Raw genomic sequence first — 26,111 nt, 5'->3', positions numbered from 1 at the left:
GTTAACTGATGGTATATGGAGGGGATTATAATCAATGTAATGAAACAAGTTATATGAATTGTTGAATGTGAAACTGATGATGTGCCCTGTAAACAAACTTTCACTCAATCCACAATAAATTAAAAAAAAAAAAAAGTTAGTAAAGGATACTTTTCTCTTAGTGAAAAAACAGTTAAAGTATTCACTGTTATAACACCTAAGTCAGTAACATCAGCTAATACTGTAAGATCAGATAAAAAGAACAAAATAGAAACCACTCTACATGTAGCAAGTTTCCTGATAAAAAGGGCACAATGCAGGCCAAAACAGACCCTCAAAAATAAAACAGAAATTTTGATAAACATTTTAGATACCTTAAAATTATTCTAGATTAACTGAACCTCTTTCTAAGAAAGATATGCAAAGGGCATAAATACCAACCAGCTAAAAACCACCTGAAAATTTACAGGAAAAGAGAAAGTATGGATATTTACAACTGTGTTGAAATGTGTCTGACAAGAAAAAGTTATCAGGATGACCTACTTCTAAAAGGTATATAAAACTTTACCACCCAAAAGTCATACCTTTTTCATCAGGCAGATATCTAAAATCCATAGATTCACTGACTTCCTGGTCAGAAGGTCTCCGCAGCTGCATTTTCACTGTTACTGGTTCCGTTATCACTTTGCAATATGGGGGAGTCTTGAAAACAATGGCCACTTGACGGTGTACATCAGCTTGAGAAAAGATACCTTTTGCTTCCCAATCGTTTAACACAAAACGAACTTCTATGTCATCTACAGTGAATAATAAACCAAAGAAATAACAACAATGGGAAAACAAAGTAAAATGCACCTGCTAATCTAAAGATAAAGGAGCCCTGGTAGCATAATGGGTTACAAGTTGGGCTAAGAGTTTGAACCTACAAGCTTCTCCATGGGAGAAAAATGAGGTTTTCTGTTCCTGTAAAGATTTACAGCCTCGGAAATCCTATACAGGGACACTGTAAGTGGGAACCGACTGGATAGTACCCACCTACCCACCCACTCAACCAATCTAAAATATATTTTGAATTCAATGAAACAAAAAATAAATACCTTTCTGAACTTTGTCACAGAGTAAAAATATTTCATCTCCTCCTCTGACACTTCCACAATTCTTGTTTACACGACAAATCCTTAATTCTGCAGTATTAGGTGCACCTACGTGTAAAGGAATTTTTTTAAAAAATACTTTTTTTTAAAGAGAATTTAAAAATTTGTTTTACAGAATAGATTAAAAATTGTAGTGTACAGATAACTTTAAGAACACTAACTACATTAACTATTCACATCTGTCCCTTTCCATTCAAACTACATCCCTGGTTTTGAGCCTTGTGACTTTATTTCTTGGTAATGACATGCCCTCTAGTTAAATCTCGCTGCTTCTAGATTAAAATTCTTCCAATCCATATTACATACTGTCATCAGTTTAATCATAAATCTTGGCCATATCAGAAGGGGCATAGGTTTTTTGGTTTTATCATTTGGTCAAGGATCCCTGGTGGCGCTGTGGGTTAGGTGTTGGACTGCTAAATGAAAGGTCAGTGGTTGAAAACCACCTGTCATTCTGTGTGGAGAGTGAAAGAGGTTACAGGGCCGATATGAATCACAATTGATTCAATGTCCAACCCACTGGCATTATCTGGCCAATAAATCTAATATCTCTCTCTGGCATTCAAAGCTCTCTAAGATGAGGATACTCTGACCTACTTCTATTGCCTCAGGCTCATTGTCCTACATGTAAATCAGGCACAGTCATAGTGCTGACAACTGTATAACACTAAGTATAATTAACATCACTGAAATACACATACTTAAAAAGAGTTACAATGGCAAATTTTGTGTAATGTATATTTTACCACAATAATATTTAAAAACACCAAAAACTACAACCAGTTATATATCCTTTGATCTTGCAATATAGCATTTGGTAACATTTCCAATTCTAGACTTTACTCTAGAGAAGTATTTATACAATAACCTAATATATATAATATACAATGAAATACATGACTACTAAAACAATGTGACTTAAAGGGAAAGAAAAGTAGATTGGTAAAAGGAAAAAATGTTTCTAAAAAGGTCAATAATGATTTCTTCAAAAGCTGCTGAAAATATATTGTGTAAATATTGGTGATAACAGAGATGTATTTATATACATACAGAATAAAGAAACTGATGAAATATGCACTTGTGAACAGTGATTAGCTTTGGAGAATAAAATTTTAGATTTTTTTATTATATATTTGAATTTTTCCTACAGTAAACATGTTCTGTTTTAAATTACCAAAATAATTTTAAAACATTAAACTACAAAAATCACATAGGAAGGCTACAAATACAAGAAAGTACTTACGGTTGTCATAAATTGGGTTTGAGACAACAGGAGTAAGAACAGTTGTCAAATTACCATGTTCATCCGGGAGGAAAACTTGGAAACACAGTCTCACCACATTGAGGTCACAATCTTCAATGTCAAGCAACTGTTGTTCAGGGACTGAATAATGTTGAAAACAATTATAAATGTAGAAGTAAAACCCCTGATAGATCCTCTTTCCTGCCCATTGTAATTTTGAGGAACATGCAAATCTTAATCAACAAAATAAATTAGTACAAAATCTACAGAATGCCATTTATCACTGTCATCAAATGGACTGAACAGTATTCATTAAGTGATGGTCATATTCAGAAAGCACCTGTGCCAGTCATCTGGGCTCTACAGCAGAATCCCAAAGTGACATTAACAGCAAATCAGATTATTAGAAAATGGATGCAGACTGCACACAACAGAGGTTAGTTCATTAATACAAATAAGCATTTCTCCTAATCACTGCACTCACAGCTATATGTAAGTATCCCCTAAATCTATACAACAACTATTATCATCTACATTTTACAGATGACGAACTGATTTTTAAGGAGATTAAATTACTTCTTCAAGTTTTCTAGCAAAGAAGTGGAGATTCAAACTTAATTCTTAAAAACTGAACTCTAATAGATAATTTTATATTACATAAAAATGACATACACAGGAACCGCTGCTAAAATTTAGATCAGCATTTTAAGGTTGAAAGACCAAAAAAATGCTAGATGATGTAAGTTAGGTAGTTTCCATAAGAAATTTTATATACAAATGAAGTATTTAACAAAAAAATCCCTATAGCAGGAAAATTTTGCAGTTCTGAGGAAATATAAAAACTCATTCTTTATGACAGAGTATGATATAGTGACAGCTTGTTAAACCCAGTTCCAAAGGAAACTGAATTACTGCCTTTTTAAAAAAATATTATCATAAACTATAGCAGTAAGTCAAGGAGACCTGGTGATGTTGTAGGATAAGCACTGAACTATTAACCGTAAATTCAAACTCACTAGCCGCCACTCTGCATGAGAAAGATGAGGCTTTTGCTCCAGTACAAATATACAACCTCGGAAACTTTATACAGGATTGCTATGAGTCGCAATCAACTCAATGACAGTGAATAATAACAGTAAGTCATATTTTTTAAAACATGAAATATATTGTTACATAAAATTTTCATTATACAAAAACATTAAAACATGAAATACTAAACTTGAAATACTAGTTAAAATTTTACTCTCACGGGCAACAACTAAATAAAAATAAATATATTTAGGGCTGTTTTTATTTAAAATATTTTCATAATCTCTGTAGTTATCTTAACATTTAAGATTATACCAGTATCTGCAGTCTTAAGTCCAGCATCTGGAAGAGTCTACAAGAACACACTTGTCCAACTAAAGGGTCACAGTATTAAAATACCAACACTGACATCATAACAGCATACTCTACTGGCACAATATGTAGGCAATGAGAGGCCTACCTCTTCAAAAATCAATGTGTTCCCCCGCCACCACCATGGCTGAGTTTTTAGAAGTAGAACACAGGCCTTTCTTTCAAGGTGCCTCTGGGTAGATTCAAACCTCTAACCTTTTGTTTAGCAGCCTAATTCACTATTTGTACCCCCCAGTGACTTTTCAAAATCCATTTTTACAGTATTACACAGTTAAAATTCAAAATATTAATGTCTCTCAATTATAAAGATGATTAACCAAATGGCAGAATAAAAGTAACTGGATGCTCCTAACAATAAGTTTAAAAGCACACATGTATGAAGGACCCTAGGACCATCAAGGGAGAAGAGCATGAGCGGAAGGTGGGACCCTATCCAGAGAAGCAGCAAAACCAGAGATGGAGGCAGAGATGAGGATATGGAGAAGATGGCGCAGCTAAGGACTCTAGCTAGACTCATGGGAAGAGAAAGGTTGTATGTTGGCCACCAGGAGGTTGTTTACATGATTATATATTCCTGAGTGTTTTTGTGTGCACACCTCCCACCCCCCAAAAAAAACCAACCAAACAAACAAACAAACAAAAAAACCAAACACAGAGGGAACAGAAGCAAATACTGTTGAATGATGATGCACGGAGGGGATTGTAATCATTACAATGAAATGATGAGTGTAAAACTAATGCTCTCCCATGTAAACTATCACTCAATTCACAATAAAAACTTAAAACAAACAAAATCAAACTTGTATGAGTGAACAAACTGTGACAGAGTCCCACTGGCCACTCCATGGGAGAAGGATAAGGTGTTCTGTTTCCACAAAGATTCAAGAAAAAAGCCTCGGAAATCCTATACAGGGTCGCTATGAGTAGGAACCGACTTAACGGCACTTAACAACACAACAGTCATACAATGGAATAATTGTTGTTAAGTGCTGTTGCATCAGTTCTGACTCATAGCAACCCTGTATAGGGTTTTCGAGGAGCGGCTAGTGGGTTTGAACAACTAACGTTGCAGTTAGCTTATCATACTCAGCAATAAAAGGACATCCTCAGGTGGCACTGTGGGTTAATGCACTGGACTGCAAAGTCAGTTTGAACTGCAAGGTTAGCAGTTCAAGCTCTCTAGCCACTCCTCAGAAACCCTATACAGGGTTGCTATGGGTCGGAACGGACTCAGCGGCACTTAACAACAACAACACAGATACACACACATCAGAACAATTATAGAGCTCAAAACATGCTGACCAAAAGAAGCAAGATGCAAAACGAAATGCTTCCATTTACAACCAAGTCTAGAAAAAAATTTAATCTACTTCTAACAACAGATTAGTGGTAACAGAAAACAGATTAGGGGTTGGCTGGGGCCAGATATGGGGAGAAAATTAAATAGGAAGGTGATGGTAATGCCCTATCTAGATTGTGAAGTTGATTACATGGAAGTACACTTTTGGGTACAACTCATTGTCTGTAAACTATTCCTAAACAAAAACTCATTTAAAATCTTTAAAAATAGTACATTAAAAAAAACCCAAAACGAACAAACTTGTTAATACACCAAAGTTCTAAAACATTTAGTGACCTGATCTTTCCATCAAACAAGAGAAATTCTACTTGCTTCTCCAAAAATCACTTTTTATGAGATTTTACTTTGAATTATTTCAATGTGTGGGAATACATCAGAAGTGCTTGAATTTCTGGACAGCACAGTTAGAAACCACTGAGGGCAGGAGCCAGGACTGCTACCTGTTCTAACCCAAGGCAGGATCCAGGGTTTACTAAGGCTGCTTGTATTTACCGTTCAAGGCTCAGCTCTGAAGCTTCCTTTAGAATCTGAGTCTCTGAGATGGAAGGATTATCTCCTATCCCTAAATTAGTATGGCACTTGACCTGTCCTTCTTTGTGTCCTTACAGATAAACATTTATATATGCCTCTTCTACCCTATTGGGTAGTGTTGTATCTCTTTCTCTGCAAAGCTTGGAACACAGTGGCTTACATACAACTGATGGTTATGAAATATTTCTTCAATTAGTGAGTGAGTCAAGAATTAGAGAAAGGCCTGTTGACTAATCAAACATTTAGACATTTTTATAAGCTACTGAACTAAAAATGAGGTATGAAATATAAAACAAATTTATCCAAAGACATTAGAGCACTGAGAAGGTCATGAAAAATTGCAGAGCCAGGATCTTGAAAAAGAAACTCAGGGAAGTAAGTTCAGAGTAAGAGGCCAATTTTATCTTGGATCTATCCTGCCAAATTTTGGATCAGGTGGTTAAAGAACATTAAAATTTATAATGAACTTTCAAGAGACTACAGAGAAAAAAGACGTTCAGGGTCTGCCAAGTATGGGGGATGTGATAGATAAATGCCCATGCTTTGGGTAGGACCAGAAAACTCTGGAAGTAAGGTTAACTAGAAATATACAAACGCTCATAGGGACAAAGTCCAGCTTCAAACAACTTCCATCACTCATGAATGTAGGTGAAGTGGGATTGCTAGTAAGCCTAGCCACCTGCCACAAAAAAATCTTCTGCAGGCAGATGACACCTGAACTGTAACATATCTGTGCAATTTTTCATACACAATGTCTGGTGTTCTATTTTAATAACCAGATGTATGATGAGACAAAATAAAGTAATATAAACTGATAGGAAGGGAAATAAAACAGACAGTAGACACACACACAAAAAAACAAAGGCTTCAAATAATTAAGTTTTCAGACACAATTTAAAATAACTACTTAACACTAGAGAGCTTGCAGAAAATTGGAAAACAAAGATAACTGTTTTCTATTTTCAATTTTTTGAAGTACTTTGAATATTTAAGAAGTTAAAAGACAACACTGATAGTTTAGTACAGAATTTGAAACTTGTATAAAAAAGGAACCAAAAATAACATGTTCTTGCTGTTAAGTGCTGTTGAGTCGGTTCCGACTCCTAGAGACCCTGTCTAGAATTACTGAGGACCAACTGGTGGATTTGAATTGCTGACTTTGTGGTTAGCAGTCCAGCGTTTATCCTATAGCACCACACCAGGACTCCAAAACTGAAATTAGTTATCATCAATTAAACAATCACTTAACAAAAAACTTGGTGTCCTGTCTTTACACCTCAAGCAGTAAGGATAATTACCAGTATTTTCTAGCAGGAATTTCTAAAGTGTTGCTTTATATTAAGGTCTTTAATCTATCTTCAGTGTAAGGTAAAAATATATGGTATGAGGTAGGGAATCTTTCATTAAGTAACCATTTTTTTCCAGTTTCATTTATCAGCATTTCCTCTTTTCTTTTTATCTGACATACCATTTTGTCATATACCAAAATTCCATAGGTTCTTAGGTTTGTTTCTGGTCTTTCAATTCTGTGACACTGGTCCATTTGTCTCTCTCTGCCTCAGTATTACTCTGCTTTAACTACTACCTCTCCATAACAAATTCTAATATCTGATAGTATCGGTTACTCCTCATTGCTCCTTCCGACTTTACTCAGAATCATCTCATCATATTTAATAAAAAATCTTGTTGGAATTTTATTTTGAATTATAATTAATCTGTAGTAATTTGGGATTAATGTCTTTACAATATTAAATTCTCCCTATCCATGAATACGACATACCTCTCCATTTAATTTGGTGTCTCACCCTGGTGTGGTGCTGTAGGATAAGGACGGGGCTGCTAACCGCAAGGTGAGTAGCTCAAATCTGCCAGCTGCTCTGTGGGAAACGATGAGGCTTTCTGCTCCCATAAAGATTTAGTCTCCTTATGAGTCGGAATTGGCTTATAGGCACTTTAACAACAACAACAACAAACCCTACATAGGGTTGCTATGAGTTGAATTCACAGCAGTGAGTTGTTGTTTTTTTTACTAGCTCAATAAAATTTTATAATTTTCCCCTAAAGAAATTTTGATTATTGTTTCTTAGATTTGTTCCTATGTACTTTTTACTTCTGGTATTTTCTGTATATTTTCTAGCTATTGTCTGATGATATGTAGAAATGCAATTGATTTTTATATATTAATTTTATATCCACTCATCCTAGTAATCTCTCTGTAGCTCTTCTTAGGTTTTCTCTGTAAACAATCCTACCCCTTTCAGATGACAGTTTTAATCTTGCCATTTCTGATCCTTATGCCTCTGATTTCTTTTTTGCCTTACTGCACTGGCAAGGGTCTCTCCCACTGTGAGTAGAGGTGGTTAAGGAAAGTGAACATCTTTTACTTATCCCTAACTTAAAGTGAATGCTTCTAATGCTGTCCTCGTTTAGAATAATGCTTGCTGTGAGCCATTTGTAGATACTCTTTAAGAGATCATGTCTTACATGTCATTCTAAAAACAAAATGAAATATTTGAACACATGCAAAATCTAGCAAAAAGAAGCATGAGACCAATCAATTTCTCCTACATTTCTTTTATAAACTAGTTTATAATTTCACTTATACTTGATCAAAAGAATACAAGGTAACATTTATTCGCCTTCTGTATTTATGCTAAATTTTTAAATCTATCTTTAGAAAAGCATACCACCTCTTAGTCCGAAAAGCACAGCAGAGTGTGCATGTAGAAAGAATTTCGTTTTTTTATCAAAAAGATATTATCATGCTGTATTTCTTTTACTAGTAGGGAGTAGATTTAAGAAATTAATTGTAATGTCTACTTGTAGTTCTAGCAGTGTGACATTTGAACGATTCTAAAATTCTAATGCTACCAAATATTACTGAAATAAGAAGACAAAATACACAGTGTATTAAAATTCACATTTTAAGAGCTATGTCTCATTTAAGGGAACCTGTAAAGATAAATTACAATTTAATTGGTTACTTAAAAAGTATATATTAGCCTAAATTTATAGTGTAAAAATAATAGTCAAAGTTAACATTTAACTGCCTGTGTTCCAGGCAATAAGAAAACGGTACTAGCAGTCTGCCATTAATTTCTCATTCTTTCAACATTACTTATTGAGCATTTCTTATGTGCAAGACACTACATTAAGTTCTAGATACAGATATGAAAAGATAGTGTCTGCCTTTGGTGAAATTAGTGTCTGGAGGAGAAACAGATACATAAACTAAAAGCATGTAATAAAACATGAAAATGGTTATAATGGGAATATGTTTGCTGTTGTTTCCTTAAGTGCCGTCAAGTCAGTTCCAACTCACAGCGACCCTGTATAGGGTTTCCAAGAAGCAGCTGGTGAGTTTGAACTGCTAACCTTGTGGCTCAAAACGACCTTGCAGTCCAGCGCATTATCCTGCAGCGCCAAGGGATACTAAAAGCATAAAAGAAGGGCTCAAATTCTGACTAGAGTAATAAGAAGGCTTAAAACACGAATCTGACAGCAGTAAACAAAGAGTAATAAAATCCACAAGAGCCATTTTCCCCTTGTTTCTTAAGCTCAAGTTACTATAAGAAAAGACTATCTTCATTTCTTGTATTAAACCAGACTTCAGAGATGAGATATCTGTTAGAAACTACTTGTTTATATTCCTTCCCTTTCAACTAACAAGTAACATAATTCCCCAGATTAACTCTAAGCCACACTGTGTTCTCATAACAAATCAATATCCTCTGTGTAAGGAAAGACAGTAAAATACCTAATAAAACAGAATTATAAATTCATTGTCAAAACAAAGTTTATTACACAGAATTTAATGTAGTGTTTAATATCTAGGAAATTTAATCAGAGTATGGTATTAGAATTTCAAACGTGTCATTGTTTAAATACATAGCTAGAAAGTAATAATGAAATTCTTCCCTACTTTTTTAGTTAAGAATCCTTAATGAAATCATCCGCCACCGCTACTCTTGCTAAATGCATACTGTTAAAATTTGATATTGGAGCCCTTAATTACATTCCTCAGTCAATTTAGACGCTGGCATGTATTAGACAATTTGGACAAACATAAAGTCTCAAGTATGAGACTATGAGACTGCTGTATATGCTCATTTGCAAGAGATGGTTTCTGTTTAAAAGAACTAAGGGCAGGAAAGACAATGAGAACCTTCCTACACCTAGATGATGTAGTGTACTAAGTAATCCCAGGCCAGGTAAGAATAATGTTAACAATTCCTTGAATTTTCACATGCTAGTTGATCTTCAGAAGACTCACAATGAGATACACACACTCCTCACTTATTGATGTGGTTAGGTTCCAAAGACCAGGTTGTCATACCAAAGTCAGCGTAAGTGAGAGTTGGGGCTATGCGATGACATTATCCACAGAGCACCTCCGGCATGCCTTGGGATGGATGTGGTGTGGCAGCACCACTTCTAGAGCAGCAGGGGCCCACTATCACCTGGTGTGCTCCAGGCCTTCCTTTCCACCTTTCTGCCCCACAGACAGGCCTGGGCCAGGACAAACCTGTGGAAGTGGTGGAGAGGGTGCTTTGGAAAGAGAGACTTCTGAGCTCCCTACTCTCTCCTACCCACCTCCTAAAAGCTGCCCTGCCTGCACTCACTCCTCCACCTGAGCTCTCTCACAAAGCTCACCCTCTCCTCCTTCTCCTCTAGACTTGGCTCCTTGTTAATGCTCAATATAGACAGACTTTACTACTCTCCTAAATATGAATTGTCAAGTGAGATAGTGGATGAGTGAGGAGTAGGTGTGGGAACGGTCCACAGATTCAGAATTCACCAGTTGCATTCTGCTAAGCATCTCCAATTTCACTGCTTCTATACATCAGAAAAATACAACACAAAAAGCCAGCCAATCTCTCATTAATCATAACCAGCTGAATTTCCTCCTGACATTTTCAAAAAGTTTAGTTCTGACAAATTTCTATATATATGGTAGAATTTATGCTCATATATCCTGAAAAGAACATAAAACTACCCCAAAAGAAAGACAAATATGAGTTTTAATCATTTTTTTAGTGTCTTGAGGATTTTTTGAGGGGATAGATTTGTTTTGTTTAGTATTAAAAATGCACACTTTAGGTTTAAGTCTATATTCTAAGAAAACAATAAAGCACACAGGATAACCATTATTTCTATTACAAAAACTGCATCAGAACACAGGATCTAAAGATACTATTTAAATTCATATGCTGCCCTCCAACTACAGGTCCCCTTCCCCTCCCACTGCTATTTTCCCCCTTAACACTCTTCACTGTTTAATACACTATACACTATATTGATGTCTTATTGTTGTTGTTAAGTGTCATACAAGTTAGTTTTGACTTATATCCTGCATAGGGTTTCTGAGGAGTGGCTGGTAGGTTTGATCCACTGACCTTGTGGTTAGCAGTCCAGTGCTTATTCTACAGCACCACACCAGGACTCTATTATTAGGTGTGTTAATTGTTGGTCTCCACTAGAATGTAAACTCTTCAAAGACAGAGATATCCATCTGTTTTGTTCACTAATTTATCCCAAGCTCCTAGAACAATCCAGTACTATAAGGATTAAAAAAGGTAAGACTGATTGGAGAAATGAATGCATAGTTAAGCTGGGAAACCTATTATGCACAGGTAAGAAATTCCTCACCCTCAAGGCACTTCATTGTGAAGACAGAGATTTAATTAACAGCCCTGGTCATGCAGTAGTGAAGTGCTTGACTGCTAACTGAAATACTGGTGGTTCAAACCACCATCCACTCTGTGAGAGATAGATGTGGTGATCTGCTTCCCTAAAGTAGACATCTTTGGAAACCCTATGGGGCAGTTCAACTCTGGTCTATAGGGTTGCTATAAATGCGAAATCTACCTGAGGGCAATGGTTTGGTTTGTTTTCATTCAATATAAAACACAATGCTTGGCCTAGATCCAGAGGGCACAGAGGAAGGTAGAATCTCCACTGAGTAGTATCCAATCTGTCTGGGTGGTGCTGATGAAAGGAGATGGCGATAGGACTCCTATGGTACAATAGTGAATAACTGTTATCAGGACTGACTGTGAGGGTTGGAAATGTAAAGGTAGACGTTTTGTAGCAAAAGGAGGCAAGTGATTGACTTTGCAATCCAGGAACGGAGGTCCCTGGGACCATAAAGGGAGAATAGCAGAGTGCAGAACCCTACCCAGAGAAGTAATGACACCACAGATGGAGGGAGAGACGATGACGTGGAGAGAGGGAAAGGCTGGAGACTCTAGACCTAGAGAGGGAGTGGGACTGTGTGCTGATAACCAGGGGGCAGGCTTGCAGGGTATACCCTTTGGTTGGTTGATGATGCATGGAGGGGATAGTAACCATGGCAATGAAACAATATACGCTAGGATGAATGTAAAGCTAATGTTCTCTCCCATGTAAACTATCACATAATTCATAAAACATTAAAAAAAAAAAACCACAACACAATGTTTGCATATCAAAGTGAAATGTAAACAAGATTCTATCACAGACACTGTTCATTATGAGCATGAATTCATCTCAGAAGACAGTATGTGAATAATTAAATGACCCAATAGTTGTTATAAATCTTTTCCTGGTAACGTGCTGAGTGAATGACATCATTAGGAAGATACTCTGGTAGCGTAGCAGTTACGAATCGGGCTGCGAGCTGCAAGGTCAGCAGTTCGAAACTACCAGCCGCTCCGTGGGACAAAGATGAGGCGGTGTGCTCCCGTAAAGATTTACAGCCTTGGAAACCCTGTGTAGGGTCACTATGAGTCGGAACCGACTCCACGGCACACAACCTTGGGCTTATGAGAACCTAAACTTTCAGTGCATTTCAGGTAAGGAAAACAACTTTAGTATTTCTTTTACAATCAAGTGCAAACAAGACATGCATTCATTCACCTAGTCTTTCAACAAAGTTTAATTGAGCCTTTTCCATGTGCCTGACAGTGGCCTCTGCATCAGAGAGGCATACAAGACAATCTCTGCTCTCATGGTCTCAATATTTAGTGAAGGAGAAAAACATTAAAACAAAATGATAGGAAACTAAATTACGAGCAAGTACAAGAAGTACTTTGAGAAAATGGAAGGATTAAGTGGTTTGGTCTGAAAGGGCCAAGAAAGGCCTGGTTCTGGATTGAAAAAAGAAAAACACCCTCAAAACAAAACAAAAAAAGCCCTCATATAAATGGCCCATCAGCTTCTTCTTTTCAATGTCTTTACCTCTGAAGTCAGGGGACTTAGGTTTGAATTCCAGTTCTGTTACATATATTTACTGCATGACTTGGAAAAGTTACATAACCTGAACTTCAGCGTCTCTTTTGTAAAGTAGTGTTCTCATAGTGATTAATAGTGTATATAAGGCACTTCAGATGTGCTCCCTGGCATAGAAGTGCTTATGACATGGTAACTATTATTTATGATCTCCTCGTCTTACACAGTATGATCTCGTTTTATACTGCCTGCTGATCTAGAGGGCCTCTTTGAGTTTGTACTTTTAATTTGGCAATGAATCAGAATTTTAAAAGAGCTACTGAACCTACACATTTTCTACTTCTAAAATTTTATTATAAGAAAATAATAACACAAGAGCTGAGCATGTACATTCAATGGAGCTTTTAAAATAAAAACAACCAACATGCTTGTTAATAGGTAATGGTAAACAAATATGGTTTACCCAAACAACAGACTATTTTGTTAAAAGAATAAAACATTTATAGGTACTAAAATGAAGAGATGCTTAAGCAGAAAAATGAAGTGGCAGAATAGGAAATATAGTAGAATTCCACTTAAATGTTTTAAAAGGCATGTATAAGACTATACTCATACAAAGAAAATCCTAGAAAAATATAGTGCATCAAGTTTACTAGCATTCTCCTCTGAGAGTAAGCCTGAATGCTTGTTTTCATCATTGTACTAAGCTGTGTGAAACATAAAGCCTAGACAGAAGAGATGCAGGCCTAAGGCTCACAAAAACACAAGTCGTTGTCTTCAAATACATTCCTTAAATTATCATCCTATCGCTAATATTTTTATACATCCAGGAAAACACAGACCAACAATATAAGCAGGTCTTAAACACGACAAAGAAAATCAATTTTTGAGAATGTTAGTTATTCAACTTCTGCACACAACAGTTGCAGAAGACTTGAGAATACAGACTTTGGAAGTGTAGGATGCCAGCACCTAGCTCAGTATTCATTTGTCTATTCTAACAACATAGAGTGTCAAGCAGCGCTTTATGTATAACAGTGCTTTAAGTATAAAAATGCTTCCTAAATCATATGCTATTACCACCGCCCAAATTTGCTAAAAAGTAACTATCTTTCCATGCACAAATACACTACAAAAATATTTTGTGTGGCATCTATTACTGTGTGGCTTCTACCACACTGAACCTAATTTAAGTTTCATGTTGAATATGCCTTTGAATGAATGCACTCAAAGACCTTACAATCACAGAACCCATTCAACACCTGGTATAGTGCTATAGGTTAATGTGCATCAGACTGCAAAACCATTTGAACTGTAAGGTTGGTGGTTCAAGCTTACCAGTTGCTCCTCAGAAACCCTACATAGGGTCACTATGGGTTGGAACCGACTCGATGGCACTTAATAACAACAACAAATTCAACATTAAGAAAACAGAGTGTATATGTCTCCTGAAATGGCACAAAGACATATTCAAAGACAAACAGTGCACTTTGGGGAGGGTTCTCTTATAGAAATCAAGGACACTCTCCACTGATACCAGAAAACTTTTTCTGCATAAGAAATAATGTGTTTTCGACAACTGTGAAATTTTTCAAGTACATTTCATTCCTCAGATACAGACAGAAGTCAACATATCAAAATATGAACACATAATTTATATACATAGCTGTCACTTACACAGTGTGTAAAGTCAAACAAATAATAATAATAATAAAAAACAAATGAGTTGCCATGAATCTGAGAACTGCATGTGGTAGCAGAACTCATGTGACAGCAGAACTGTGCTCCAGAGGGTTTCTGAGGCTGTACATATTTATGGGAGCACAAAGCCACATCTTTCTCCCATGAAACCATTGACCTTATGGTTTAGCAGCTCAGTGTGTAATCCACTATGCTACTAGGCAGGGCTCCTTATCCAAATAATAGAAATGTAGTCCTGGTATGGTGCTACAGGATAAGTACTGGACTGCTAACCACAAGGTCAGTTCTTCAAACTCATCAACTGCTCTTTGGAAACCCTATACAGGGTTGCTATAAGTAGGAACCAACACGATGGTACTTAACATTAACAACAACATAACAACATATTAAACATACTTACCATTGAAAGGATTGATTCCTGCCCTTATTCGTGAAATAATAGCTTCTTTTACTTCTTTTTTCTTTACACATCGAATACCCAAATTTTGAAAACTAGAAGGGAGAAAATAAAACTTTTAAAGCTGAACTACAGTTAAATACAATGGCCCACAGATAAGATTCAACTTGCAGAAAACAAACATACATTCAACATGGAAAAGTTACCATAGTGGTAGACAGCAACATTAAAGCATAAAATGTATTTCCAAGTGCTATAGGATACGCACTGGATTGCTAATCACAAAGTTGGTGGTTCGATCCTACAAGCTGCTCCATGGGAGATGCAGTTTTCTTCTCCTATAAAGATTTACAGCCTTAAAAACCCTATACAGGGTCACTATGAGTCAGAACTGAATCCATGGAAATTAACATGATAAAATACAAAGGTAAAAAATGGAGTTAATATTTCTATGAGAACTGCTAAAAGGAAAATAATATATACTATATTATTTTTGAAGTCCTGGTGTGGCGCTGTAGGATAACACTGGGCTGCTAACTTCAAGGTCAGCAGTTCAAACCCATCAGCCACTCCTGGAAAACCCTATAGAGGATTGCTATCAGTAGAAATAAACAATAATACAACAACAATATGCTTAAAAGGAGTCCTGGTGGCATAGTGTGTTAAGCATTGGTAGCTCCAACCCATCAATCACACTTGGAGAAAAAAAACGAGGCAGTCGGCTTCTGTAAAGATTTACAGCCTCCGTATCCTATGGAACAAGTTCTATTTTGTCCTATCGAGTCACTATGAGTCAGAATCGATTCAATGGCAGTGATAGGTTTTTAAAATGTGAATAAAGTTCTGTTGGTACAATATTCAAGCTTGGCTGCTAACAAAAATGTCAGGGTTCAAACCCACCCAGCAGCTATGTGGGAGAAAAGACCTGGTGATTTGCTCCTGTAAAAATTATAGCCTTTTTAATATTGGTGTGGTGCTATGGGTTAACGCGCCATACTGCAAAGCCGTTTGAACTGAGAAGTTGGTGGTTCAAGCTCACCAGCTGCTCCTCGGAAACACTATACAGTGTCACTATGGGTTGGAATTGACTCGACGGCACTTAACAACAACTACAACAATAGTGTCAATAAAGGAGCTCTGGTAGCGCAGTGGTTACAAATTAGGTTGCTAACCTCAGGGTCAGCAGTTCGAAACTACCAGCTGTTCCGCGGGAGAAAGATGAGGCTTTTTGCTCCCATAAAGATTTACAGCTTCAGAAAACCTGGATAGGGTCGCTATGAGTTGGAACTGACTCCACAGCACATAACCACCACCAGCACCACCATAGTGTCACTAGGAGTCCTGGTGTGGTACTGTGGGTTAACGCGCCACACTGCAAAGCTGTTTGAACTGCAAGGTTGACAGTTTAAAATCACCAGCTGCTCCTCAGAAACCCTATACAGGGTTGCTATGGGTCGGAACTGATTCAATGGCACTTAACAATATAATGTCAGTAAGGAGCTTTGGTAGCGTAGTGGTTACGAGTCGGGCTGCTACCCTCAAGGTTAGCAAATCGAAACTAGCAGCCATTCCAAGGGAGAAAGATGAGGCTTTCTGCTCCCATAAAGATTTACAGCCTCGGAAACCCTATACAGGGTCACTATGAGTCAGAAGCGACTCCACGGTACTTAACCATCATCATCACCACCATAGTGTCAGTAGGACTATTCAACAACATGCTGCCAACGTTTCAAAATCAGCTAATTACGTATAAACATCTGGATTTCTGGCTCCTCTTGAACATTTGATATGTCTGGCAAGACTAGTTGGCAAACAACAGGCCGGAGCTGAGCACCTGGTACTTCATCACACAGGGCTCTTCAGTTTGCTACAGGCCCTGCTGGTCACTTACACCTCACCTGGTAGTGATGGTGGCTGGGCGCTACAAAGTCGGTTCCAAGTCACAGCGACGCTGCATAGGCTGTAAACCTTTATAGGAGCAGAAAGCCTCACCTTTCTCCCACAGAGTGCCTGATAGACTTGAACTTCTGTGAGCAGCCCAACACGGAACCCACTCTGCCAACAGGGCTCTTGCGCCTGACCTACTCACTCATTCAAGTTGCCTGCCGAGCCCACACACATTTGGTTTTGACCCCTGATTTTACTGCGAGCAGCAGTGGAATGTAATATGGTTTGTGCCATTACTACATGAAGTTGTAATCATTCATTATAAGTTTGAAGTGTGTTTTTTAAAACATTACAGAGAGATTTAATACTAGCAATAAAGTGTAACAGACATTTCAGATGTCTTTTATGGAAAACTTCTCAACAGATACAAATATGACTGATTTGCATATGTGTAGTACAGATCATAATGGGGGACGTCCCTGCCACTGCTAGTCATACTAGTTAGTTCCCACATGGAAAAACCATGACATCATTACAGTTGGGTGGGTGTGAATAAGGAAGCAAAACTCAATTCTAATAGCATTATTGTTTGTTTCAACTTTATAAAATAACTAGCAACAGACAGCTGCTTCTGTGCCCCTCTCCCTGGTCTTGCTAAGCCTTAGGCTCATGCTCTTCACTCATCACACTTCTGATTTTGCTAGCATCTAAAATATCTCTGAGATTTCCTTCCTCTGCCTCTCCAATAACTAAAAAACTATGTCTGAATTTTCAATGCTTACTTGAAATCCTAAAGTTACACCTCTCTTCCTCAAAAGTATTCCACTTCTTTTGAAAGATTCTTAAGCTTGGTTTTTTCTTTTTCTGACAAAAAGGTTTTAAGGAATTCTTCATTTCAACATATTTAAGTACGATCTGATTTTTTTATTATCTGAGTTAATACACTAGACTGCTATTCACATAATATTTGAAGTAGTGGGGATTTCTGAAATTCAAGACTCGTTGGGATTAAGTAATTTGTTAAAAAAAAACAATTGCTTTCAAGAAGCAAAAGTTCAAAAAAGCATTATAATGTCTGCAGCACCCAAAGAATCAACTGTGTAGTCACTGATTGTTAATTTACAATCCCTCAGTAAGTTTTGAGATTTCTACTATGTACCAGAAAGCACTGAGAATATACATTCCCTCAGTTCATAGAGTCTAGTCTACTGTAACCAAAACCACACCCACTGCCAGTGAGTTGATTCTGACTCATAGTGACTCTACATGGGGTTTCTGAGAGTGTAATTTGTTATAGGAAGAGACAGCCTTATAGCTCTTCTGAGGAGCAGAACCTTGAGGTTAACAGTCAGTACTTATTGTACAGCACCATACACAAAGACTCCACAGTCCACTATGGTGGCTGCATACCGTCGAGTCAGTTCCGACTTACAACGACTCTAGAATTTCCAAAGTTCTAAATATTTACAGAAGCAGAAAGCCTCATCTTTCTCCTACAGAGCAACTGGTCAATTTGAACTGCTGGCCTTGCAGTTAGCAGCCCAGCTCATAGTCCACTAAGCTACAAGTCTACTATATTGTTATTGTTGTTGGGTCAATTCTGACTCACAGTGACCCTGTAAAGGGCTTCCAAGAAGCAGCTGGCGAGTTCGAACTGTCAACCTTGTGGTTTGAAGTCCAGTGCTGATTCTACAGTGCCAAGTTGGCAAACTATAACCCATGGACCAAACCCAGCCTGCCATCTGATTTTTTGTAAATGGAGTTTTATTAGTACACCATCACACATATTTACATATGCACAGTCTAGATACTTTGTGCTACTGTAGCAGAGTTGAGGATATATATAACAGAGGCTGCATGGCCTATAAAACCTAAACTATTTACTATCTGGTTTTTTACAAAAAAAAGTCTGCTGACCTCTACTCTAGTGAGAAGTAGTTATTAAACAATCACACACACAAAGACGCAACATGATGTTATGGGAACATATAATAAGAGAATTGATCAATTCAGGAAGCGAAAACTGGCTTCCTGTAGGAAGCCCTGGTGTGGCGCAGTAAGATAAGCACTGGACTGCTAACCGAAAGGTCAGTGGTTCAAACCCACCAGCCATACCTAGGAAGCCCTCTAGAGGTCGCTATGTATGGGAACTGACTTGACGATACTTAGTAACAACAAGTAAAGAGGCGAGAAAAGCAACTTCCAGGCAGAAGGAATAGATCATGCAAAGGTCCCTGGAAAAGAACACCATGAGCTTAGGAAACAAAAGGCAAGCCTGTGTGACTTCAGTGCAGTCATCAAAGGGAGTATGTTACACTGGAAAGCAGTGATGGTCTTGCAGGCCACATAAGGACATTGTGTATTCCACAGCATACAAGACCATTAAAATGTGTTAAACAGAGGGGGGAGGAGTGACACTTTTTATTAGAAACAATCACTTTGGCTGACATGGAAGACAGATTAGAGAGGAGCAATACCAAGAAGCTGCAAGAAAACCAGTGAGGAGGCTATCCCAGTAGCCCAGATTCAGACTATGGATAGTAGGGGAGTAGCAGAGTTCACCAAGAGATGTAGTTTGACACAAAACTTATTTAAGAGGTACCTGATAGTAGATCCAGTATTTGTATACTTATGTAAAGGGTGTCAAGGATAATACTTTAATTTGGGGCTTTTATAGCAACCAGTAAGATAAGACCAGTCCCTGGAGAAGGACATCATGCTTGGAAAAGTGGTGAGTCAGTAACAAGAGGACAACCCCTAACAAGATGGACTGACACAGTGGCAGCAACAAAGGGCTCAAACATAACAATTGTGAGGCTGGTGCAGGACCAGGCAGGGTTTTGTTTTAATGTGCACTGGGCTGCTAGGAGTCAGAACCACTGGATGGCACCTAACAACAACATAAGGAGCACTGGAAAAAGATAAACTTTTCAGGAGAAACAGGTAATGTAGAGGTAAGATTATGGTTTAGCACATATTTTATTTGAGATGCTTTTGAGATATCTAAGAGACTATGTCAAGAAGGCAATTAAACTAAATACTATTCTTCACTGAAAGGAACTTGGGCTCCTTGAAACAAAATGGGGTTGGAGGAGAAAAAATAAGGAAGAGCTCAAAGAAATGATGAGAACAAAACTGCACAGAACACAACATGAAGGGGCTTGCACTGGTCAAGTTTACAATTAGAAAACGCTACAAAACAGTGCCTGCTAAGGGACTATTATAGATTGAATAATATTTTTTAAATAATCTATAGGTCCACAGTGCTTAAAAATAATTTTTTTTTAATGGAGAAGATGGGAACATTACTTTTTACAGAAGAATTCCAATAAATAAATATAGACGGAATAGCAGAATTTAAAGAAAAATCATCATTTTATAATCACTATGCATGACAGACTTGGATAGTAATTACCAATGGAAGCCAAAAAATATTTGGAGAATATAATATTCACTGTCTCAAAAGTGTTCCACAGATTACTTCATTTCAAAAGGAAAAAGAAATCTTGGCATTGGAGAAATCTTGCCAAGCGATCCAACTTGCTATAACCAAGAAAAGAAAAAAAACTGGCATTACGTCTCCTAAAGGAATACTCTGAGAAGGATACAGCATCACCTCTGTAGATTTCTTACCCAAAATGATTAACATGAGCAACGATTCACACTAATCTATACTGAGAGACCATCTTTAAGACAACTAGCCCAAGACTCTTCAAATACGCTGATGTCAAGAAAGTCTCAAAGAAGCTAGGGAACTGTGTATATTAAAGGAGACTCAGCAGGCATGACAATAAATATAATGTGAGATTCTTACCAGAATCCTGGTTTGGGGGGTAGGGGAGATAACTATGACAATAACTGAAGTGGTCCAAAATTTAACTGCCTGTAACTGAGGCTGGGAGTCCTGGTGTGGTGCTAGGGGCTAATGTGTCAGACTGCAAAGTCGTTTGAACTGCAATGTTGGTGGTTCAAGCTCACCAGCTGCTTCTTGGAAACACTATACAGGGTTACTCTAGGTCGGAATCTACTTGACTGCACTTAACAACAACAACTAAGACTGAGGAGGAAAAGAAAGCAGCCAGAAATGTATAACGTGAAACAGGAGAGTGTGGTCTCATAGAAATCTAGGAATGAGAATATCTCAAGAAAGAACTGGTCAATAACCATGCTACTGCTGCTGCTGGTATCCTTTAGTGTTGTCAGGTCAGTTTCGACTCAGTGACCCTGCAGAGGATTTCTGAGGAGAAGCTGGTGAGATTGAACCACTGATGTTGCAGTTTAGCGCTTTTCCTATAGTGTCACATGAGGACTCCAAAATGCTGTTGGGAAATCAAATAATACAAACAGGAAAAAAAGTGCTTATTTTTTTGCCAGGTGTGTATTGCTAGATACTATAAATTTGAATTCTGCCCCTCCCAAAATATATGTTGGAAATCCTAACTCCTATATTTGTGGTTCCAACCAGTTGATCTGCAAGAGAAAGAAGCAGCAATTGGCCTCTGGAAGGTTTAACAGCCTTGAAACTCTATGGGGCAGTTCTATTCCATCAATACAGGGTTGCTATAAGCAGGCATCAAAGTGCTCTGGTAGCACAGTGGTTACAAATCGGGCTGCGAACCACAAGGTCAGCAGTTTGAAACTACCAGCTGTCCCGCGGGAGAAAGATGAGGCTTTCTGCTCCCATAAAGATTTACAGCCTCGGAAACCCTGTACAGGGTCACTGTGAATCAGAAATGACTCCAGGGGACACAGCCACCATAAAGCAGGCATCAACTCCATAGCAATGGGTTATGCATGTGGCTATAATCCCAGTTGAGACAGGGCTGCTTTTGTTATGTAAACAAGGCATTGTAAGGTGTGTCTTTCTCTTTCTCTCTCACTGCCATCAAGTTGATTACACTCAGGGCAACCCTGTATTTCTGAGGCTGTACATCTTTACAGGAGCAGAAAGCTTCATCTTTCTCCCTTTGGACTGGCTGGTGGGTTGGAACTGCTGACCCTGTGCTCAGCAGTTCAGTGTTTATCCTATAGTGCCACCAGGGTCTATCTTCTGAAACATAAAAAGAGTAAGCAAAAATTAAGGAAAATAGATGCCGTAACACACGAAGATTGCCCAGAAACCAAGGAATACAAGTTGTAAAAACACAAAGACCTTCCCCAGAGAAGAGAGCCTTCCCCTAGAGCCCATATCCTCATTTTAGACTTCTAGCCTTCTGTGAGAAAATCAATCCGTTTGTTAAACACTTGTGGTATTTCTATTATAGCAGTATTAGATAACTAAGATGGAATCCTGGTGTGGTGCTATAAGATAAGCACTAGACTACTAGCTGCAAGGTCAGCAGTTCAAACCCACCAGCTGCTCCTCAGAAACCCTATATAGGGTTCCTATGAGCCCAAACTGACTCACGGCACTTATCAACAATAGATAACTAAGATACTAGATATTTGGTATTGTATTCTTACTTTTTTCTCTTGTAATCAGTTTTACTATTTCTCCCAAAGCTATACATGTACATCACACAAGTGAACTGTAACTTAAACACAACTGAAAAGAAAAACATAAAAAAAACCCTCATAATCTTACACAGCTAAAGATAACTCTTAATATCTAAGTGTATATACTAACATATATAGTTACAACTATATATACAAACAAAAATAAGATAAGTGACCCTCTACAGGGTTTTTCCTGAGGAGCAGCTGGTAGATATGAATCAATGACCTTGTGGTGAGTAGTCCAGTGCCTATCCAGTCCAGTGCCTATCCTACAGCACCATACCAGGACTCTATATTTTCATCTTACTTACATACACTGAATTATCTTTCTATATCAATGGACGCTGATCTGCAATGCTATTTTTAAGGCTATATAGTAATCAATCATTAAGTGCCGTCTAGTTGGTTCCAACTAATAGTGACCTTGTATAGGGTGTGACCTTGTAAGTCTTGCAGGAGCAGAAAGCCTCATCTTTCTCCCGAGAAGCAGGTGGTGGCTTGAACCACCGAACCTGTGGGTCACAGTCCAGTATTTATCCTACAGAGCCACTATGTTCCTGTTCCTTAAATAGCAGTAAACACATGAATACACAGGTTTATTTAACAAATCTTCCTTTGTTAATTATTTTTTATTATAACGACAAAAAAAAAGACTGTTTTGCCATTACAAAAAGAGCTGCAATGAACATCATTTTAGCTAAATATCTGAACTTGCGGAATTATTTCATTCCTAAGGACGAATACATAGAAGTAAAATTGCTACCTCAAGAGTCGGATAGTTTATGGACTTTTGCAATGTAACTGCTAAAATGTCTACCAGAAAGATTTTATTAATTTATAATTTGACTAAAATTTAATGTAACATTGAAAAAAAAAAAAACTTAGAATCAGTGACTTGTTCATGCTAATTTTATAACCTGCCCCTTAATAAATAACAAATAATAGTTTTCCAGTTGATTTTCCTCATGTGTAGCAAATTTTATATTAACTATAAATGAAAAGACAAGGTAAAATTTTGGAAAAGAAAACCTTTCATAAATTATTGAAACTAAGAAAGGAAATCACAGTATAAAATATAAGTTTATGTTTACCTTTATCAGCAATAAAAAGCCTCCTGGTACTATTATAAACTATATCTGCTCATGAAGAATGAAAGGATAGTCCTAATGAAAACATAAGCAAATAAAAAGGTACAGAGTAAACAGAAACAGGACAAGAAATTGGTTTATTCTGCTAAAAAGTAACAGATGGTCAGAGAATGTCTGCTTCTCTGTTCCTGAAGATGTCCGTAACTGTGTACTTACAACAGAGGTCTGCGTTCTTGTCCAAATTCTGCTTCATAGTAGCCATCTCTGCAGTCTTTTCCAACTAGATCATGAGGATGAGGTTTATAGGGGTCATTCTTTGTTATTAATGTAATTCTCACTTTTCCTTTTCCATAATAGTTCATAATCTGAAAAAAAGGAAAAATAAAATATGTAAGCCATAAATATATCCAGTAAGACCTGTGAAAGCTGGAACCTGTACAAGGTAGTTCAGTGTAACAATTGGTGTCTTTGCAGGTACATACACTAAAACTTGAGTATTGTCCATTAAAATGAGTGAGACATATGTGGTAGGACTGAACCTTGTCAAAGGTGGAAAACTCTCAAAACCTGGATAAACAAGGAGGTCCTGTTGAGTTCTAGCACTCACAGGTGTCACTGTATGTATATGTTGTTGGGAAGCGCTGTTGTGTTAGCTCTGACCCACTGAGACCCTGTATAGGGTTTCCAGGGAGCAGATGATGAGCTTGAACCGCTGACCTTGCAGTTCGAACGGCTTTGCAGACTGCGCATTAACCAACAGCGCCACATGAGTACTGCATTTGGGGATGGGGGTGAGTGTGGGAGTGTGTCTCAAAAAAGTTCACGTAAAAATCCACTGTCATATTTTTAAAAAACTTTGAATTTCAAAAATTTCAATACCTTTAGTTTTTTCCAGAAACTTTTTGAAGCCCTTACACACACACACACAGAGTACATAATGTCTTTGTTGTTGCTGTTAATTGTGGAGTCGACTCATAGCCACCCTGTATAGGATTTCCAAGGAGTGACTGGTAGGTTTGAACCACCACACTTGTGTTGTGGTTAGCAGTCCAGTGCTTATCCTACAGGGCTACAGGTTAGCTTATCCTAAAGCCCAATTAACTAGTCCACTGCAAATGAAGGAAAATTTCCAAAGAATACTAGTAGAAAAAATTTACCTCTTAGTTTCTGGCATATATTTTCTCTCCAAATTTCAATTTGAGGTCAAATCATCTAATGCTCCTTCTTTTTATTTTAAAACAAATACAAAATTATGCGAGAATTTTACACAGAATGTGAGAAAACACTTACATGTCAAGGCACTGAATGCTCAGATCTTTGATGTGCTATTCTACTAAAAACATTCTTTGGAAGTACGTATTTTAGCAACACTGAAAAGTGATATATCAAAATGATGATTTTACTTACTATGTAACATTTCATTTTATAAAAATATTTGCTAATCATTAAGCATATTCCAAGGGAATGCGGTGGCTCTGTATTATAAGCAATGGACTGAGAACCACAAGGTTAGCAGTTCAAGCCCATCTGCTGCTCCATGAGAGAAAGAGCAGTTTGCTCCTGCAAAGACATACAACCTTAAAAAATCCTACACAGAGGTGCTGTGAGTCGGAACCGTCTCCCCTCAACAGCACTTAACAACAACAACAAAAACATAATTCCAAGTATCCACTGAACAATGAGAGTCCTGGCGTGGTGCTGCAGGTTAATGTACTGGACTGCAAAATTGGTCTGAATCACAAGGTCGGTGGTTCAAGCTCACCAGTTGCTCCTTGGAAACCCTATACAGACAGGGTCACTGTGAGTCAGAACCAACTCAACGGCACTTAACAACAACAACTGAACAATGGGTAGACAATGAAGTCACACTGCGTGTAACCAGATAAAGCTTTATACAGAAAGTACATCTAGAAGACCGAGAGTGAAGAGGAGAGGTTAGCATGAGAGAAGGAGGAGGGTATATGAGTATGGGGAGGAACTAAAGTTCAGTTTGAAAGCTAGCAAATTTGCAAGCACAAAGCAAGGAATATAAGAAAGGTAGTTCAGAGTAAGAATGGGTGGCTTTACAAGTACATGGCACTAAAACCCGTAATTTTAATTTAAGCATAATTTGAGCAATAACCAGGAGGTGACCAGCCTTCCTGCATGAAAGAGAAGACAAGGCACCCGACTGCATGGCAGGCTGGTCAAAAGCTCAAGTGGGGAAGCACTCAGGCTCAACTACAGCAGATGTTAAAGGCATTTCAGAGAATGTATTAAATGGAGATCTTTTAAAAAGTTAACTCTAAAAAGGACTGGAAGAATAGTATCTTAGTTACACTTCATTGAAATTTTTGACATCCTCTTAAATGAATAAAAGGACTTTTAGGTACCCAAATCCATAATGCTGCCAACAATGTAATAAAAATGAGGAACTGGAATTTAATAATGTAATTTTTTCATTGAGTTACTCTAAAATTTAGCAATTCCCTTTAAATTCAATAAGATAAGGTTGTAAATAATTTAGTTCTAAAACTAAATTAAAAAAAAAAAAAGCTAAAGAGGATAGAGAGAAACACTGTTAACTGATGATATATGGGGGGGGATAATAATCAATGTAATGAAACAAGCTATATGAATGGTTGAATGTGAAGCTGATGATGTGCCCTGTAAACTTTCACTCAAT

General features: G+C 37.5%; 1 protein-coding gene across 1 annotated transcript; it reads right to left on the bottom strand.

Annotated features, from left to right (window-relative positions):
* Positions 1-563: 563 nt before the first annotated feature.
* LOC102810995 (proto-oncogene c-Rel-like) lies at positions 564-23,879 on the bottom strand (the record flags this gene model as incomplete). The annotated part of the gene is made up of 5 exons (XM_006878032.1): positions 564-776; positions 1,077-1,181; positions 2,377-2,517; positions 14,979-15,070; positions 23,663-23,879. Coding segments are annotated over 5 exons (768 nt in total), but the record flags the coding sequence as incomplete, so codon positions are not given.
* Positions 23,880-26,111: the final 2,232 nt, after the last annotated feature.

The sequence above is a fragment of the Chrysochloris asiatica genome, unplaced genomic scaffold (genome assembly GCF_000296735.1).
Source record: "Chrysochloris asiatica unplaced genomic scaffold, ChrAsi1.0 scaffold01264, whole genome shotgun sequence".
Classification (NCBI taxonomy): Eukaryota; Metazoa; Chordata; class Mammalia; order Afrosoricida; family Chrysochloridae; genus Chrysochloris; species Chrysochloris asiatica.
This window is presented reverse-complemented; position numbering and strand designations above follow the sequence as displayed.